Raw genomic sequence first — 17,097 nt, 5'->3', positions numbered from 1 at the left:
GAGTAACAGTGAAATGGGGACATTCAGGCTACGCCCCAGGACTGGGGAAGGAGAGGAGGCTGCGGGGGCTGGCCCAGGGGGCTGGGGGGCCGCGCGGGCACTCACTGCGGGCCACGAGCTCCCCCTGCAGCTGGTGCCGGGCCAAGTCGAGCACCCAGAACACGGCGTAGTCCAGGAAGACCAGCAGCAGCGCGAGCAGGAGGTGCCGGATGAGGTCGAAGGCTTCCAGGATGTAGGAGATCTGCTCCCACTGGGACAGGAAGATGGAACCTGGGGGCGGGGGGCGGTCAGGAGGGTGCTCCCCAGTTCTCTCACCCTGGCAGGTGGGAAGCAGTCCTCAAGGGCAGGGGCTCTGCAGCCAGGCGTGGGGGCCTGCCATCCACACTGGGGCCCGGCGGCCACTTCCGGTCTCCAGGAATCCCCCTCCTGGGCCCTCCTTGACCCCCCGCCTCACAGGCAGCGCCATGCCAGGCTGCACCCCCTCCAGGGCACACGCATATTTCCAGCCCCGTCCCCTCCAAGCCTTCCCAGCCTCTCGCCCTCATGGGGCATCCACCCCCTACCTCTCCCACCCCTCTGTCTGTCTGCCGCTATGGGGGCCTCCTCCCCCCTTTCACACAGAGCGTTCCCCCAGGACAGGACAGTGTCCCTCTGCTCCGCCCCCGCAGCCTGAAGCTGCCTTAAGTCCTGGATTGTTGCTCCCCAGCCTGGTCCCGCTCCAAGCCCAGCCTGGTGGGGTTGGGGGCAGCCCCGCGTCCCCCAGGGCCCTCACCGGGCTGGATGTAGTGGCCGGCCTCGTGGGCGCTGAGCGGCAGCACCGTGGGCAGGCCCGCCGTGGAGCGGACGGCCTCCATGCGCAGGAATCGGCGGGTGATGTAGATGTTGTCGTAAGTGTCCCAGTTCAGGTAACAGTAGCGGTAAAACAGGGCCCTGGTGCAGCGCAGGGGGGCCCTCAGCGCCCCTGAGCCGGCCCCACGGCCCGCCCTCCTGGCCCCAGCAGCCCCGGCCCCGCCTCACTGCAGGTAAAGGAGCATAAGCAGCAGAGGCGTGGTGAAGCCCATCAGAGCCAGGGCCTCTCGGATCCGGTGCAGCTTCATGCTGACAGCCTCCTGCAGGTCCAGGGCCACCTGGGACAGGCTCCGGGATGCGTTGAGATCCACAGAGAAGTGGTGGGTGGTCGTCATGTTGAACTCAAACTCCCGCCGCACCCGATTAATCAGCTTCTTCACGGCTGGGGCCGGCAGGTCCCGGAGACGGACACGTGAGCAAGGACAGTTAGGAGGGGACAGAGCCGTCCCTGGGGGAGGCCTGGCACCGCGCAGGCCAGCAGGACGCCCCAGGCTTAGACCGACGGTGCACGGGCCGTGCCACCCGCTGCGGCTCAGCACCCCTGCCCACGTCCGCGGTGACCCCCACGGGGACGGCAGACCCTGCTCTCCCCGCCCCTGTGCCAGGGACACCGGCCCATGCGACCTCCCCAGGGCCCTCTTGCTCTGGCATTGTTGCCCGGGGCTGGGAGCACGCTGGGGCTGGCAGCGGCCACGTGGGGACAAGCTGGGGGACGTCCCGGGAGCTCCGCGTGTGGCCGGGCTCAGAGGGGTCACTCACGGGTGCCTATGGTCTTGTGCAGGAATGGCTGGATGTACTTGGGGATGACGCAGAACACCTGGACCACTGCAGCAGAGACTGCGTGTCAGGAGGGGCGGAGAGCTGGGCCTGCCTCTGCCCCCTCCACCTCCGACCTCCGGGGCCCTGCACCTTCCTCCTGGCCCCAAAGCCTTTCAGCTGCTCCCTGTCACCTCCCTTATGGCATTCTGGGCCAGCATCCTTACTGGCCCTATATTCATCAGCCCCTATCGGTCCCCTGGGCCTGCCTTCCCCAGAAACCCCTACATTTGCGGGCACGATGCCGCCGGCAAGGCCCTGGCTCGCTCACCACTGGCAAGTCCACAGAGCACCAGCTTGAAGGGCATGAGCACGTAGCACAGGTGGTAGGCGTGCGGTATGACCGTCATGCAGCTGTCCTTGGCGTCATCGAAGACCCGCGCGCACTTCAAGTAGGGGTTGCCGAGCTCCGCGTTGCACACGTCTCCGATGTGCAGGAGCCAGTGCCACACGCTGCGCAGGGCCCTGGCTGGGGACAGCTATGCGCTGGTGCCGGGCCGGAGACCTCGGCTCGTTCTTGGGGTCAGGGACACCGGGGTAGCGCCCAGAGCCGGGGAGGCTGGCGGTCAGCGGCCTGGCCGGGCTGTATCCCTGGGGACTAGTGAGCACCCAGGAGGGGCCCCGAAAGTGCTGGACAGGGTGAGGGTGAGGAGACGGGCGAACTTTGAACCCCACACACAGACGGGCCGCCAAGCTGACCTATGTGCTTCACGCCGTCCATGATGGAGCGGAAGAACTTGCGCAGCCGGTCGGCCACCTCTTTGGCCTTCCGGGCAATGGCTTTAATCTTGTCCAGGGCACCTGGGAGGCAGGGGCAGGGGCACGTGGGGTCTCCTCCAGGGACTGGTTCCCACCAGTGCCCCGGGCTAGGGAGCAGAGTGGTGCGGCCTGGGCGCTCGGGCGAGGGAGGCGGCTGGTCCGGCAGGGGGACAGGCCACAGAGGGCCAACGAGGGCTCCAACTGGGGCCCAGCGCCACGACAGAGGGATGCAGCCAGCGGCCTGGAACTCGCGGGACAAGGGGGACGTGGGGGCCACGGGAGGTGGGCGCCTTACTGACAAGGGGCTGCTTAGCCCGTTCCAGCATCTCGGCGGTCTGGTTCAGGGCCAGCTCCGCCCCGCAGGCCACAGCCTCGCTGGCCCGGGTGAAGTTTCTCAGGGTGTTGGCGCAAGGCCCTTGCAGCACCAGCCCAAAGGCAGCCACCAACAGCAGTGTCCGGCCCTGCTCTGGGGGTGCAGCTCGATCAGAACCGGGACCCCCGCACGTGGCAGCACATCCAGACCCCTTACAGAAGCCTCCAGAGTGTGTCCCTCTGCCTGCTCCATGCCCAGGCCCCGCCTGCAGCCTCTGCCCCGGGACCTGCCCCTCCCACTGGGTGCCAGCTCACTGGAGAAGGCCTGGGGCAGCAGCAGGAGGACCGTGACTCGGGCCTGGCGGGAGAACCCCATGCCCAGGCCGAGGAAGGCGGCCAGGGTCAGGGTGCCCACCAGGCAGCCCCAGGGGCTGTGCCCTTCTCCCAGGAGCTCCAGGAGCCCGTAGGCGGTGGCCAAGGACAAGCCCAGGCTGAAGCCCCCCACGCTGCAGACCAACGCCCGCGCCATGCTCGGCTCCCCTGCCCCCAAGGGGCGGACGACGTCCTCCGGGTCTTTGGGCATGGCTGCTGAGACAAGCGTTCGCCCGTCTCCAGGAGACGCCCACCAAGCTCCCGGCTCGTAAAGGATCCCGGAATTTCTCACCGCATTCTGAGGTTCCGGGGGCTTTTTCTGCGTGTGCCTCGGAATTCCTTCCCCAGCTGCAACGACTGGGGCGGGAATAGGTAGGTCTTGATTCTCCGTCCCCACGTGTCAGAGCGAGGGATTGGAGGACACAGGCCTCAGACGCGCTGTGGGTGAGACAGAGGAGGCGGAGGCAGGACCTCCCGTCCGCGGATATCCTTGAGGAGACTTCTTGAGTGAGAGAGGGTGCCCAGGGCAGGCTATGGTCACCATACTTCAGCAGAATGGACCAAAAGGCCGGAGGAGGAGACCGCCCCACACCAGTGAGCCCGCCGCCCCGCCCGGCGCCCCGAGGCCCCAGTCCTCTCATTCAGTCTCCTCCAGGACCCCTTCCCCTCACTTTGGGGTCCCCGTGCCCTCCTCCAGCCGAGCCCTTTCTTCTTCTTTCCCTCAAGTCTGCCTCGCCTCCTCCGGGATCCCCCAAGTTCCCGCTACCCTCGTCCAGGTCCCCCCTAGTCTCCCCCCCGCTCCCAAGCCCCTATGCCTAGCGAACCAGGCCCCCCGCCCGAAGAGCGGGGTGTCGGCCCGGCTGCGCTAACTCTCACACCCCTCAGCGGTGCAGAGGCTCCTGAGCTGGGGGCTGCCCACGTCCTGGGGCCGGTTCCTGTGGCGCCAGCCGGGCGACTTTCCCGTCACTGCTTTCCTGCTGGGGGCAGGCACCGGGGGCCTCCTGGCCATAGGTGAGCGTGGGGCAGGGGCCAGGAGTGGGACCCTCCCTCGGCCTTTGCCTTGACCTGCGCCTTCAGGTCTCTTTCAGCTCCTGGTGAACCCCATGAACATCTACGAGCATCAGAAGGTGATGGTGTTGTACGGCTTGGCGGGTTAGTGCTGGGCCGAGGACAGAGACGCCCACGGGCCTGTGGGACACGGCCCAGTGCCGTGTGCCCAGGGGGAGTCTGAGCGTGTTCCTTCTGTACCCAAATGTGTCTTGTAGCCTCAGCCCGGTCTTGGGCTTTGAGGGGAGATGCAGAAGGAGGAGGCCCCTAGTCTCTGGGAGAGACGGGGTCCTTATACCCTGGGGGACTGCTCCATCTGAGGGGCTCCCCGTTACCCACTCGGTGCAGCTCAAACCCACAGCCCTTCCTAAGCCCTTCTCTCCTCGCCTCTCTGGCCTCGTTTCCTGCTGCTCCTGAGAAGGTCAGTTCATTCATTCGTTCGTCCATTCGTTCATTCAGCACTAACTGGACCCCCACTGAGGATTGAGCAGGAAACGAGGTTGGCAAGCGCTCAGCTCTTTTTGAGTTTAGTTCTAGTGGAGAGAGTTGGAGGATGAACGAGCAAGAAACAAGCGAGAGTGTTTCTGGTAGTGACAAGTGATATAAAAAAAAGTGACAGGGAGGGGCCGGGGAGCTGCCTCAGCTTGAGCAGTCAGGGCGGGCTTCCCGGAGAAGGTGCCGTTTGAATGGACACTTTGTATCAGGAGGTGTTGGGCTGCGAGAACAGAACAGCCACCGGAGATGGTTTGTCATCTCATGTAACAAGTTTCAAGGCAGCGGGGTTTTGAAGGCTGGCGAATTCTGCAGCTCAGAGGGCCCAGCCACCCAGGGCCCAGCTTCTCTTGTCATCTTCCTCTGCCGTCTGTGCCCCGCCAACCGCTCCTCCTCGGCTCGCAAAATGGCTGCAGCAGCGCGGGGTGTCGCACCTTTATACGACTGTGTCAAAAGACCAGAACGTTCCTTCTCGATGTGTCTTTCGAGCACCAGGACAGCTTTGCTGTGATCCACCCCCCAGCCCGCTTCCCCTTGCGTGTCCTCGGCCAGAGCTGCAGCACGTGCTCCTGAACCCACCCAGGGAGGCCGCGTGGGATCCACTCCGTCGCCAGTCTCTGTGGGCCACCAACAGGACACTCTGACCACTGCGTTCTAAGCGACTCTCACCCCCGATGACCTTGGACACAGACCCTGAGCTTTCTGGTTATTTTCATTTAGAAGGCCTGGTTCTGCTTCGGTAATTATGACTATTTTTAGGTTTAAAAGATCCAATCCAGTCCACATCAGAATTTCAATCTCAAGTCTATTCCCCAGCCTCTTCCCTCCCTCGCCGGCCCAACCCGCTCAAGCCTGACCCCGGGCGGGGGCTGGGGTGGGGGATCCTGGTGGAGAAGGGGCCACGGCCCCTCCTTCGACTTTTTGTCCACTTCCTTCCCCTCTGCTGCTTCTGATGTCAGAAAGGGGATTAGAAGAATTAGAGGAAAAAGGACAGAAGTCTGAAGTCACCGATACCGTTATAATCCCATCACGTCTGTGTGGCAGGGGCTCACTCCCTGGCTGTCTTGGGGACCATTTCTGGTCTCTGGAGGCTCCGTGTGGACCTCGCAGTGCCCAGGTCCCGCTGAGAGCAGTCCCCCGTGGCTGGCCTTGAAGGACGCCCTCCATACATGGCTCCCGCAGGCCACCCCTACTTTTGACTTTTGGTTGCCTCCCCCAGACAGGTGCCCTCTTGGATGGGGAAGCTCGCAGATGACTTGAGGCCCGCCGCCCTCCAAAACGGCCACTCGTCCCCGAGGACACGCACACCCCCAGCCCCGCCCAACTGGCGGAGCGGGGCACCTCGCAGCGGCCCTCCTCTTGCCATGATGAGCAAGTCCCGTCTCTGAGTTCATGTTCCCCACGCTCCCCAGAGATCCTGCCGAGCCGTCGCCCCAACTCGCCCCTGCTCTGTGCTCCAGTGGCAGCCCAGGCGTGGCGCCACGGGCCTCTGCAGCTCAGCAGGCCAGCCGGGGAGAGGGGACAGTTCCCCTGGTGTGTCTCACTTGACGCGGGGCGTGGAGGCCTGCCCTCGCCACGGGCTCGCCGCCTAGGTCTGCCTGCTCCCACCGCGGCCCTCCACTTCCGGGAAATTTACATTTCTCGTCTTGTCTGTATGGAGCCGGTCGCCGTGGGCGACAGGGCTGAGAGACGGGCTTTGCTCCTGGGCACCCAGAGGGTGTCTGCAGCTCCTGGGACCCTCTCTAGAACGCAGGGCAACTCTTGTCACCTATCGTCCTCAGCCCAAGTCTTCGGCCAATAGGCCAGGAGCACAGAGCGAGACCCTTTCGATATCCGGTTTTACCGTGATCAGGTTAGACAAATACAGAGCTGCCCCAGGGGCCAGAGCGGGGACAGGCCATCGCCCTTGAACAAAACCCAAGTTGTGTTAGCAAGGAAGAGAGCAGAACACTGCTGGGTGGTGCCCGGCAGGGCTTGCCGCAAACCCGTGTGACTAGGTGGGGCCGGCCAGGTGAAGTACAGGGGAGGGTGCTCCTGGCACGGGGAACGGCCAGGCGAGGACCCTGGGGGGAGGAATGAGCTGGGCACGGTCCAGGAGCGGCACCAAGGCCTGTGTGGGTGGACGTGGAGGGCGGAGGGCTGAGGAGCATGACGCCACTTCGGGAGCCGGGCAGGGGCCAGATGCAGGAGTCCGCACGTGCGGAGGAGCTGGGCTCTGACTCAGTGTGGGAGAAAGTCGTTGGATGGTTTGAAGCAGAAAAGGGATGTGATCTGACTTCCGTTTTCACGAGATCACGGCTGCTTTGTGAAATCCAAGTGCAGGTCAGCGAGACAGGAGACTGGGTAATCCTGGTGAGAGATGCGGGGGGACCTGGGTGATCCCTGGGCGGGCGCGGTGGACACGGGACTCTTCCAGCTTCCCCGACCAGCTCATGCTGCTCCCCTGGCCTGGAATGCCGTCTGCCTCGGAAAGACACTTACTCATCTCCCAGGCCCAGCTGACACATCCCGTCCTTTGTCCAGCCTTCGCGGCCCCACCCCGCCCCGCAGAAGGGCCCACTCCCTCCTGGCTCCCACCGCCTGAGAAGCGCCTCCCTGTGCCCTGAGCACCACGGGCTGTAGTCATTTGTTTACTCGTCTGTCTCTCTCCCTGGATTACGAGCTTCAAGGAGCTCACTGTCTCCTGCCAGAGACCACAAGGAGACACATGCGGACCTACTAGAATGTACTAGAAGGGACATGCTTAGGAGCTGAGTGAAGGACGAGACCGTGGTGCTGCAGGTGTCAGAGCATGGGCACGCCGAGGTGGCCGCGACCGCCCCTCTCGCTGTTCCGAGCGCCAGCGCCTGTTTCCAGAACGTTTCTCCTGTTCTCTCTGCTCCCTCGGCACCTAGGCTAAGTGGGAATCCAGCCCGGAAACGGGAGGCGTCGGCTGCCTTCCCTGACACAAACACGCACACGCACACGCGCACGCACACGCACGCACGCAGAGTCAATCAGCGACCCGGCGTCAATCTCGCCACCTCTCCAGGTCCTTCCAGAGACTGACACGCAGTCGAGCTCTCTAAACGGCTGCTGAGTAAATGAGTGCATGGGTGGCCCGGCGGCCCATCAGAGTCACTGCGAATGGGGACGAGGGCAGCGTGGGGGTGCTCCCAGAGGGACTGGGGGTGGCACTCCGGTAAAGCCAGCTCCCTCACCGCCTTGCCGCCTCCTGGGCTCTCCTGACAGGCTTCGGGGCCGCAGGCTGGGGGACCTCCCCCCACATCCGCTGTGCCAGCCTCCTGCTGGTGCCCAAGATGCTGGGCAAAGAGGGCCGGCTCCTGGTGCTGGGGTACGCCTTGGCCGCCATCTACAAGGGTGAGTGCACCCCTGGGTGCCGGTGCGTGGCTCTGAGGCAGTGGCGTGGACGGGACACCCAGCAGGAGCCAGGCCCCGTGAGGGAGTGAGGGTGGGAGCCAGGCTGGGCGGCCCCATCTCGCTGCATGGCCCTGACAGGGGTCCGCCGTCCCTGGACCTCCTTAGTTGATGCAGGTGAGAAAGGCAGGGGTGGGACGAGAAGGCCCCGCTCTAGAAAGGGGTCACCGCGCAGAGCGGGAGCGCGGGGCAGGCTGGAGAAAGCTCCTGAGCTCCACGGGGCGACCCCCCACCCCCGCAGGACCGCTGGCCAACCTGCGGCACAACCTCCACGAGGTGGTGGCGTCGCTGGGCTGCACCGTGGAGCTGCAAATCAACAACACCCGAGCGGCCTGGCGTGTCTCCACAGCCCCCCTGCGTGCCGTGTTCAAGGACCTGCTGGTCAGGACCCTGCTCAGGACCCCGCGAGGGCGGCGGGGCCCCTCCCCTGGGGGCCCTCCCCGGAGCCCAGAGGCCTTGAGCTAGATGACATGTGACCCCGGCTTTACTCCTTCCCGGTGGGGGCACCACCCGCACGTTTCACAGGACTGTCTCTTCAAACACCGCAGGGTGTGCCCGGGGCCTGGGCACTGAATACTGGTAGAGACCCCCAGGCATCGCACATGCCCCTCCCCCACATTTCCAAACGCCTGACTGGATAGTCAGTCCTCTGGACAGCTGGACAGCCCCATCAGGGGACCAGGGGCCTTGGCTCTGAGGGCCTGGGGCTTTGGAGTGGGGCGTTGGAGACCGGGGTGGGGGGCTTGGGGGGACTGGGGAGTTGAGAGATGGGGAGGTGGGGGCTGAGGGGCTCAGGAACATCGAGATGGCACAGAGGTCTGGGGGACCCGCCGCATGGGCTGAAGTCCATGGACCGGCCGAGCCCTTCCCTGGCTTGGTGAGGAGTCTGGGATGGGAGGCCCGCTGGGGAGCTGGGAGCCTGGGAGGGGAGCAGAGCAGAGGCTTCCGGGGAGAGGAGAGGGCTTCTGGGGACTGGGAACAGCAGAGAACTTGTGGGGACAGGCTGTCTCGGAGCCTAGGCTCCTAAAGGCCTAAGACGAGAGCCCAGAGCTGGCCAGTGTGGGGGAGGACAGGCCGTGGAGCAGCAGAAGCTCTAAGCTCCCCCACCCCATCCACCCCCAGGGCAGCAAAGAGTCACTGAGAGCTGAGACCCAAAACATCTCCAACTCCTTCAAGGACCTGGACGCCCAGGTGAATAGTGAGACTGGCTACGCACCTGCAGATGCCGCGGGCTTGGAGGAGACAGCCCCAGGCGTGGGCGGCCACCAAGCTGTGGCCTTCAGGCACCGCCTCTCCACACAGAAGATGTTTGAGCTGAAAACCAAGCTGCGTTGCTCCTGTGAGAGGCGCCCCCTGTGGGGCAGGGCGGGGCACGTGGCGGAGCAGGCATGGCCAGGGCTCCGGGCCTGGATGTGGGCGCCTCAGACAGCCCTGGGCCTCCCCACAGACGTGGTGAACCAGGCCATACTGAGCTGCCGCCGCTGGTTTGACCATAAGCACGAGCAGTGCATGCAGCGCATCTGGGTCCCGCTCCTCAGCCACCTGCTCTGCCTGCCCATGAAGTTCAAGTTCTTCTGTGGCATCGCCAAGGGTCAGCACTGCGGCAGGAGGGCGGAGAGCTCCAGGCGAGGGAGCCGGGGCCTTGGGGGGCACGGGGTAGGTGTGGGACAGGAACGCAATCGGGTGGAGGCTTCGGGATGTGAGGACAGGGCACCCTCGGAGCCGGTCCCTCCGCTGACTGGCTCTGTGACCCAGGGGGAGTCTCTGCTACACTGCGAGCTTTGCCTCCTCCCCCGAAATGGGCATAATCCCGGTACTTCCCCCGCTGAGGGTTTTTGAGGGTTTAAAGGGATAACACATGGGAAGAAGGTAACAGAGCAGGTGCACAGAGAAGCTGCGGGGTGACTGTCACCATCGCTGTTGTCATTTGGGATGTCACAGACCGGTGAAAGACGGGAGGAGGCAGGCCTTGTTTCTCGAGAAAAGAATTTGAGGAGAGCAGAGAGGGGAAGGGCTGGGGGAGGTAGGAAGTCGCGGGCAGGGGTTTGAAAGCAGGATGGAGAGGAGCCCAGGGAGGGAGTCCTGGAGGCCAGGCCGGGGAGGCAGCCCCTGACCGGCCCCCTGCCCGCCAGTGATGGGCGTCTGGTGCCGCAGCCGCATCCCAGTGGAAGGCAACTTTGGGCAGACCTACGACTCTCTCAACCAGTCTCTCGGTGGCCTCCGTGGTGAATTTTCAGCCACTATTGACTTCAAGGTGGGAGGTGCAGGCACGGTGCGGGGTGGGGGGGAGCGGGAGGAGGGCACAGGGAATAGGGCTTGAGGAAGGCACGGGAGAGGGCACGGGAAAGAGGTGTCTGGGTGTGAGGGAGGGGAATGGTGTTGGTGATGGCGTAGGGGACAGGGAGGAGGACAGTGCCTGGCCCGTGGTGGTAGCCGTGGTCCTGACTTTGGGACTGACCGAGTGGTCAACCAGGTGTGAGACAGACAGGGCGTCAGCTCCTACCGGAGTGGGGGGCGGGGGGAGACTCCGTCACAGAGAGTAGCCAGCGGAAGGGAGCGGCAGCTCCCGCAGGCCCTGGGACAAGCCGGGGGACAGGCCATGAGCGGGGCACCGGAGACAAGCCAGGGGACAGGGCGTGCCGCGGAGAGGCTGGGCCTGGGCCCGCGAGGCTGCGGCAGGCTGGGTCTGCGCCTGTGTCCTCCACCAGGAAGAGAAGCGGGCTGGGCTGCTGGGCGTCAACACGAGCTGGGAACACGTGAGCACCGGGCTGCGGGACTACGTGAGGCAGCAGGAGGCCCAGCTGGAGTGGGGCCTCGGGCTGCTGCACGCACTGCTCTCCTGCACCTTCCTGCTCGTCCTGCATGCGTGAGCCCCGCGCCCCCGCCCCAGACGCCCCTTCCCGGGCTGGGGCTCAGGGTGGGAGCCCGGCCCTGAGGAGTCCTAGGAGGGATGGACCCGCAGAGCCCGCCCCCAACTCCCAAGGCCGACGTTCCTGTGCCTTTAACGTTGCCTTTTATAAAGGCGGGTTCGTTGTTTACACAGAGTTCAAGGAAACGTGGGCATTTTGTCAGAAGAAACGTTACCCTGGGCCCTGCCGCCTTGAAAGGGCGACCGTTTCCCTTCATCTGCCCCCTTCCAGCCTTCATCCCGATGCTGACGTTTTTACTTTTCGCTTTGACTTTTGATTTTTTTTCTTGCCCTTCATATTCCCCTTGGCTCTGACTTTGTGCCATTTTTATCGTCCAATTCTGCTTTCATTTTCTCCCGCCTGCTGCGTTGGCAGCTACTTTCCCTCCATTTGGACCAAAGTCCTCAGCCCCACCCAGCCTGGCGTCCAGCTGGGCTGCCCTGGGCCTGGCTCAGCCGCCTGGCGACCCCGGGAACCTCTTTTTCCTGTCTCCACTCCCAAATGCCTGAGATGGGCAGGGGCTGGGCGGGGACAGCCACAGGGGCTCCTGATCCGTCTGTCCCTGTGTGTAGGGTCCAGAGGGACTGCCAGTGAGTGGTTACGTGGGTGCCTGTGGGAGGACAAAGGTGAACAATCCACGTCCCTGCCCTCAAGAAGCTCATGGCAAAGGGTGGGCCAGAGAGGCGTCCACCAAACAGAGATGAGTCAAGGGCTGCAGGGCAGGTGTGGGAGCCGAGGAGACGCCCCTGCAAGGGCCACAGCTGGCCTTCGAAAGGTTGCAGTTGGGGCGCCACAGTCTCTGCGGCAAGGATGCCAGCAGCTGTGGGATGTGGTGGGCAGAGGACCAGCTGCAGCGGGCATGGCCAGGAGAGTCTGGGAAGCCCTGCAGGAGGGCCCCGAACTGGGGGCGGTGGCAGGATGGACTGGGGCAGGCTGGAGGCAGGAGTCCAAGCTGGGTCAGAGGTTAGGGAGCCTGGCTGGAGTGGGGTGTGGCAGGAAGCCGGCCTGAGAAGGATGGAGGAAGGGGTAGGTGTAGCAGTTCTCAGCGCTAGCTCTGGGAGAGAAGGAAGGGGGCACTGAGTGGGCACTTCCAGGCTTTCAACCTGGTGAGGTCACTCACTGAAGGGGCAGCGTTGGCGGCAGGGCGGGGCCCCAGGCTCCAGAGGCCCTTGCGCAGCTGCCGGAGGTCTCTCCACAAGGGGGCGCTCACAGTCTTTCCTTGCATTCATGGCTGTTTCTAGCTTAAAGGCAAAGATGTGTATGGCTTCTTACAAGGTCCCAGAACAGCACTGGAACCTGTGCTGTTTACAGAGTTTATTTAATGTAATTTTACAGTTTCATACACATTGTCAACAATTAACTTTTTTCCTTGGGAAACTGAAGTATGATGCGGGACCTTAGGAGACACACACGGTGACACGTGCACTCACATGCTCGCATGCAGCACACACAGAAAACACCGCTCTACTGAAGTCAGAGGAAGGACCTGATGGTTGGGATGAGCTTTGCTTGAAGGAACCTCCAGGAGATGTTCTGCAGTCGCAGCCAAGAAGTGGGGACGCAAGAGGGGAATGTGGGGGTCAGCGTGGATCAGGGGACTCCTGCGACCTTGAGGGGTCCCCTTTTCTTCCCTCCGCTCGGTACTCATCCTGCGAGATCCCCGCCCGGGAAGGCCTCGCCCACCTCCCGAGTACCTGCGAGATCCCCGCCCGGGAAGGCCTCGCCCACCTCCCGTGCACGCACAGGCCGGCACGCGCCTGGCGCTCCCAGCGGGCCGAGTCCCCATCGCATCTGTCCCCTCCGGTGTCTGTCTTGCACCGGACCACGAGCTTCTGGAGGACAGGACAGTCTCTTCCCGGGATGTAGATGGTGCTCAGTGGTCGGCTGAATGACTGTGCCTTACGGAAGGCCGGGGTGGGGAGCGGGTGCGGAGAACGGGAACCGAGATGGAGCCATCCGCGTCCGCAGGTCCTTTTCCTATGTGGACAGTTACAACGGGGACATTCGCTTTGACAACATCTACATCAGCACCTACTTCTGTCAGATCGACGAACGCAGGAAGAAGCTGGTGACTGGGCCCAGCCCCACCCTGCCGTGTGCCCCGTGTGGCTTCGCCCTCCAGGAGGGCAGAGGGGAGGACGAGGGGGCCCCGGAGCCCCTCATCCTACGGCTTCTCTCCCAGGGCAAACGGACTCTGCTGCCGCTCCGCAAGGCCGAGAAGAAGGCCGTCATCTTCCCCTACGACCCCACCATCCAGGCCTTGGAAATGAAGAACCTGGTGAGGCGGGCAGGGGAGGCACGGACCCGAGGGGGGGCGGGCAGAGGCGGCAGAGGGGGCTCTGTGCCCACCCCACCCCGGTGCTCTGGGGCAGATACCGGAGCTCCTGGAGACGCTGCCCGTTCTGCTGCTGCTGGCGGTGCTGTGTGGGCTGGACTGGTCCCTCTACTCCGCCTTCGACGCCATCCGCCACCATTCCTTCCTACAGTACTCCTTCCGCAGTGAGCGGCGGTCCCCCGAGACTCGCCCCCCTCGGAACTCCCACCCCTGCGCAGCCGCCCCGCCCCGATTCTTCCCATCATGCCACCTCTTCCTGGGGTCAACTCTCAGCCCTGCAACCCGACAGAGGTCACGGGTGGGGGGAGAGGGGGGGTTCTCCGCGTCCAACCCCCTTCGTGTCTGCGACAGGGAGGGATGGGAAAGCGCAGCTGAGGCCGTTCTCTGCCTTGACCTCTCCCCGTCCCCTCGGCTCTGACTTTCCTGACGCGCACCCTGCCCCACTGTGACCCTGGCCTCAGGCAGTCACAAATTGGAGGTGAAAGTCGGTGGAGACTCCATGCTCGCCCGGCTTCTCCGGAAAACCATCGGGGCCCTGAACACGTCGTCGGAGTCGGTGGTGGAATCGAGCAACATGCGTGAGTGATGCTGAGATCCGGCATCAGAGGGAATGAGAGCGAGGGAGGGGGTCTTTCCGAGGCGGAGAGTCGGGCGATTGGCCCTGGGTGAGGTGAGATGGGGAGCAGGAACTATCAGGTCCGACTCGAAGAGGTGCAGGATGACGGACTTGGGTCAGAGGCTTCTGGGGGCTGGGGCCTCAAGGCCTGGGGCGCCGTCCAACAGACCTTCCAGCTCCGATGGAAAGGTTTTACGTCTGCCATGCTAAGCAAAGAGCCACGGGGGCCTAATGCCCACAGGACGGGAAGAGCAGCTTTGCTGGGTGAAGGGCAGGCGGGAGGACAGCAAGGTATCAGGGCCCTAAGCTGTGCCCTGGCCGGGGTGGGGAATTCATCCGCCGCTGCTCTGTCCCTGGACTGGTCCAGGCCAGACGCCTGACAGGCCTGCCCCGCCGTCCCCCGCCAGCCTGCCTGCCCCAGCCCGTGTGCCTCGATGCCAGGGCCTACGTGAGGACTGCACTACCCGTCGGCCTGCTGGTGTGTCTCTGCCTGCTCCAGGCTTTCGGCTACCGGCTCCGGCGGGTCATCGCAGCCTTCTACTTCCCCAAGGTGCGCCCTCCTGGCCCGCGCCAGCCCCACGCACGCATGCGCGCACGCACCAGCCGGCACCCAGCTCCCCACCGCTGCCCTGTTTAGAGGTCGCCTTCCCGCCCCACCCCCCGCCCCGGCACTGCCGCTAGCACTGACCCCTCTCCCTGGCTCCAGCGAGAGAAGAAGCGGATCCTGTTCCTCTACAACGAGCTCCTGAGGAAAAGAGCGGCCTTCACCCAGCTGAGGAGGGCGGCCATCGTGAGGCAGGCTCAGCAGCAGAGGGCTCCAGTAAGTCCAGGCCCAGGCCCCTGTGGCTCCTGGCTGGGTCTGAGAACCCTGGGAGAAGGGCGCCTCCCTTCAGTCCACGCAGCCCCACCCAGCCCCAGGCCGCCTGATGTCCGGTGAGTCCTGCCATGATTCATGCCAAGGGCCCTGCTCTTTCATCTCCAGGAGGCCAGGGCTGTGTCCATCTCTGTTCCCCAGAAGCCAGCCCAGCCTGAGGTAGTCGGCGGAGCACCAGGAAGCAGGCAGAGAGCGGGAATCAGATTTGATAGAGTCTGGTCACGGGAAAGCCAGGGGGGTTCATCAGAAACAGGGACACCAGCAAAGCCACAGGTCACACTGAGAGGGCTGCAGACCAGAAACTCAGTGCAGTTCGGGGGCAGGGCAGGTGGCCTGGGGGTCAGAGAGCCTCGTGAACAAACACATGGTATATAGAAAGGGCATGGAGTGGAAAGAACCAGGTTCCAGTCACACTCCGGTGTGGCCTTGGCCCTGGTCCTCACTGACCTGTTTTCCCCTCTGAAGAATGGGGGTCGACAGACCTGTAGGCAGCTCACTAGGGGGCCGTAATGGAGTGGTGGTCAGGTGTGGGCTCTGCAGCCCAGGGCCTGGGTTTAAGTCTCCACTCCTCCCCTGTGACGACTGCAGGACCTTGAGCGCTTACTTCAATGCTGCTCCTTGGTTTTCTCCTTCTGTAAAACAGAGCTAACTACTCCATCTGGCTGTTGCAAGGATTAAATGAGTTTTGCTGCCGTACTGCAGGCATATGGCAGTTCTGTACACGGGCTAGTTGTCACTGTGCGACCCTAGGCAAGTGACCACCCCTCCAAGCATCCTTTTTCTCATCTGAAAAACAGATGACGATGATAACAATATCGGCCTTATGTGGTTGTTTGAATTGAGTTCATTTACTTACGGTTTCTTAGTACAGGGCCCAACGTTGTAAAAAAAAAAAAAAAAAAATGAGCGGGAGCCATTCTTATTGAATCAGCCCTAACAAAGCTCATGACCGTGAGATTTTGTTTGCTTCACGTTTTCCTCCAGTGCTAGATCCCTCACCCCGTGACGCACAATAGGGGCTGAATGAATGGATATCTGATGAAAAAAACGAACGCACTGTGAGTCCCTGGCCCTGTCCTGAAGTCAAATGCATTTCAATGGGCAGATGGAAAGGCAGTCATTCCAAGCGGAGGGAACAGAATGTGCAAACGCTCTGAGTCTAAAGGGAACGCCAGGTGCCAGGGCCAGTCGACGGGGAGACTGGCACAGGAGAGGCAAAGTTCAGGGAGGGGTCAGTGGCAGCGGAGGCTAAAAAGGACCGAGACTGTGGAAGGCCCTGAACGCCAGGCCAAGGAGTTCTGCTCCTGGCTGGCAGGCAGGGGGCTTCTGGGGTTTTTTGAGCAAAGAGTGACCTGATAAGATGGCCTGCGGAAAATTCCTGGCAATTGTGTGAAGAGAGAGGGCGCGTCAAGCACCAGCCTTGTGATCGGGAATCAGGGTCCCTGGGTCCGGCCAGGTTTGAGCGTTCGCCATCTGTGTGCCTTTGGGAAAGTCACTTAACCTTTGCGAGGTTCATCTTTCTCATCTGTAAAGTGAGGGAACGTAATAGTGACAGTCTTATCTGCCCTACTCACTTAGGGCAGATAAGACTGAACCAAATATGATGACTTATGGGAAAATGCAAATGAAGGTAGCTGCCGTCCGTCACCGGCTGGGAGAGACCAGGGCTGCATCCTCCCCTCTCCATCACGGAGTGGGGGGCCGGAGGCTCTCTCGGACCCACTTCCATAGATAGCACCCTTGCCCTCCAGGGTTCTTCACCCAGTCCAGCTTCCTCCAGCATGGGGGCATGTCACGCCCTGAGACTTCAGACAAAAGCGCTGTCCAGTTCCCCTCACGACTCTTTCTCCCCTCCTCGCTCCCCAACTGGCTCTAAACCCTCCTCGCCTCCCAACAGCGCCACCGCCTGGCGGACATTCTGCACCGCCGCTGCCCCCTCTTGCGCCCCTGGCTGCGCCGGCGCTGCGTGGTGTGCCAGGCCCCGGAGACGCCCGAGTCCTACGTGTGCCAGACTCCGGACTGCAAAGCCGTGTACTGCAGGTCGTGCTGGGACGACATGCGGCAGCGGTGCCCCGCCTGCACACCCCGCGAGGAGCTCTCCTCCTCCGCCTTCAGCGACAGCGACGACGACGTTACCTACGCGGAGTGAAGGGGCGTCCTGCTCGCTCTCCCACCTCGCTCCTTCCTGTTTAATAAAATGCCGCGTACACTCCTGCTGCCCGCGCCTCTCGGGTCTGGTACGGGTCCGGGGGCGGGGGGAGCGGGGCGGGGAGCCGGGCGCGGCCTGCCCAGTCGGCAG

At 63.4% G+C, this 17,097-nt stretch overlaps 2 protein-coding genes and 1 long non-coding RNA gene across 5 annotated transcripts in view; 1 reads left to right on the top strand and 2 right to left on the bottom strand.

Moving 5' to 3' along the window:
- The window catches only part of DCST2 (DC-STAMP domain containing 2), a 6,438-nt gene extending 2,892 nt beyond the window's left edge, over window positions 1-3,546 (bottom strand). The window contains exons 1-8 of the mRNA XM_025040895.1: window positions 3,052-3,546; window positions 2,720-2,890; window positions 2,365-2,466; window positions 1,937-2,134; window positions 1,609-1,674; window positions 1,018-1,231; window positions 773-930; window positions 106-270 (exon numbers count right to left, since the gene is read on the bottom strand). Of these exons, the coding sequence (XP_024896663.1) occupies window positions 106-270; window positions 773-930; window positions 1,018-1,231; window positions 1,609-1,674; window positions 1,937-2,134; window positions 2,365-2,466; window positions 2,720-2,890; window positions 3,052-3,319 (1,342 nt within the window). The 5' untranslated portion in view covers window positions 3,320-3,546. The remainder of the gene's footprint in view (window positions 1-105; window positions 271-772; window positions 931-1,017; window positions 1,232-1,608; window positions 1,675-1,936; window positions 2,135-2,364; window positions 2,467-2,719; window positions 2,891-3,051) is intronic.
- Window positions 3,547-3,641: 95 nt separating this feature from the next.
- DCST1 (DC-STAMP domain containing 1) lies at window positions 3,642-16,978 on the top strand. Of its 2 annotated transcripts, XM_006923548.3 has the most exons (16): window positions 3,642-3,702; window positions 3,994-4,119; window positions 4,186-4,260; window positions 7,879-8,007; window positions 8,306-8,445; window positions 9,187-9,403; window positions 9,512-9,655; window positions 10,197-10,318; window positions 10,773-10,930; window positions 12,942-13,041; window positions 13,156-13,251; window positions 13,346-13,472; window positions 13,770-13,886; window positions 14,332-14,474; window positions 14,631-14,744; window positions 16,696-16,978. In XM_006923548.3, the coding sequence occupies exons 1-16, from the start codon at window positions 3,642-3,644 to the stop codon at window positions 16,945-16,947; spliced, it is 2,121 nt and encodes a 706-aa protein (XP_006923610.1). In that variant the 3' UTR covers window positions 16,948-16,978. The 2 variants fall into 2 exon arrangements, 1 of the variants encoding a protein (XP_006923610.1); XR_003043572.1 differs by lacking the exons at window positions 3,642-3,702; window positions 3,994-4,119; window positions 4,186-4,260; ... (9 more) ...; window positions 13,770-13,886; window positions 14,332-14,474 and having other exon boundaries at window positions 14,740-14,857; window positions 16,696-16,746.
- LOC107196511 lies at window positions 12,242-17,055 on the bottom strand. 2 transcript variants are annotated; one of them, XR_003043574.1, is made up of 4 exons: window positions 16,939-17,055; window positions 14,613-16,323; window positions 12,702-13,969; window positions 12,242-12,506 (listed from the first exon to the last, which is right to left on the bottom strand). It is a non-coding gene; the product is annotated as an uncharacterized LOC107196511 (long non-coding RNA). The 2 variants fall into 2 exon arrangements; XR_003043573.1 differs by having other exon boundaries at window positions 16,935-16,962.
- Window positions 17,056-17,097: the final 42 nt, after the last annotated feature.

The sequence above is a fragment of the Pteropus alecto genome, unplaced genomic scaffold, assembly GCF_000325575.1.
Source record: "Pteropus alecto unplaced genomic scaffold, ASM32557v1 scaffold49, whole genome shotgun sequence".
Lineage (NCBI taxonomy): Eukaryota > Metazoa > Chordata > Mammalia > Chiroptera > Pteropodidae > Pteropus > Pteropus alecto.
The sequence above is the reverse complement of the archived record's forward strand: the minus strand, read 5'-3'. Positions and strand labels throughout refer to the sequence as shown.

What these genes read in the sequence shown, in the direction of transcription:
- DCST1 (XM_006923548.3), top strand. Translation starts at nt 3,642, where the DNA reads ATGGTCACCATACTTCAGCAGAATGGACCAAAAGGCCGGAGGAGGAGA. An exon ending in CGGGGGCCTCCTGGCCATAG is followed by an intron (nt 4,120 to 4,185) that starts GTGAGCGTGGGG and finishes CTGCGCCTTCAG; the next exon opens with GTCTCTTTCAGCTCCTGGTG. An exon ending in CCGTGTTCAAGGACCTGCTG is followed by an intron (nt 8,446 to 9,186) that starts GTCAGGACCCTG and finishes ATCCACCCCCAG; the next exon opens with GGCAGCAAAGAGTCACTGAG.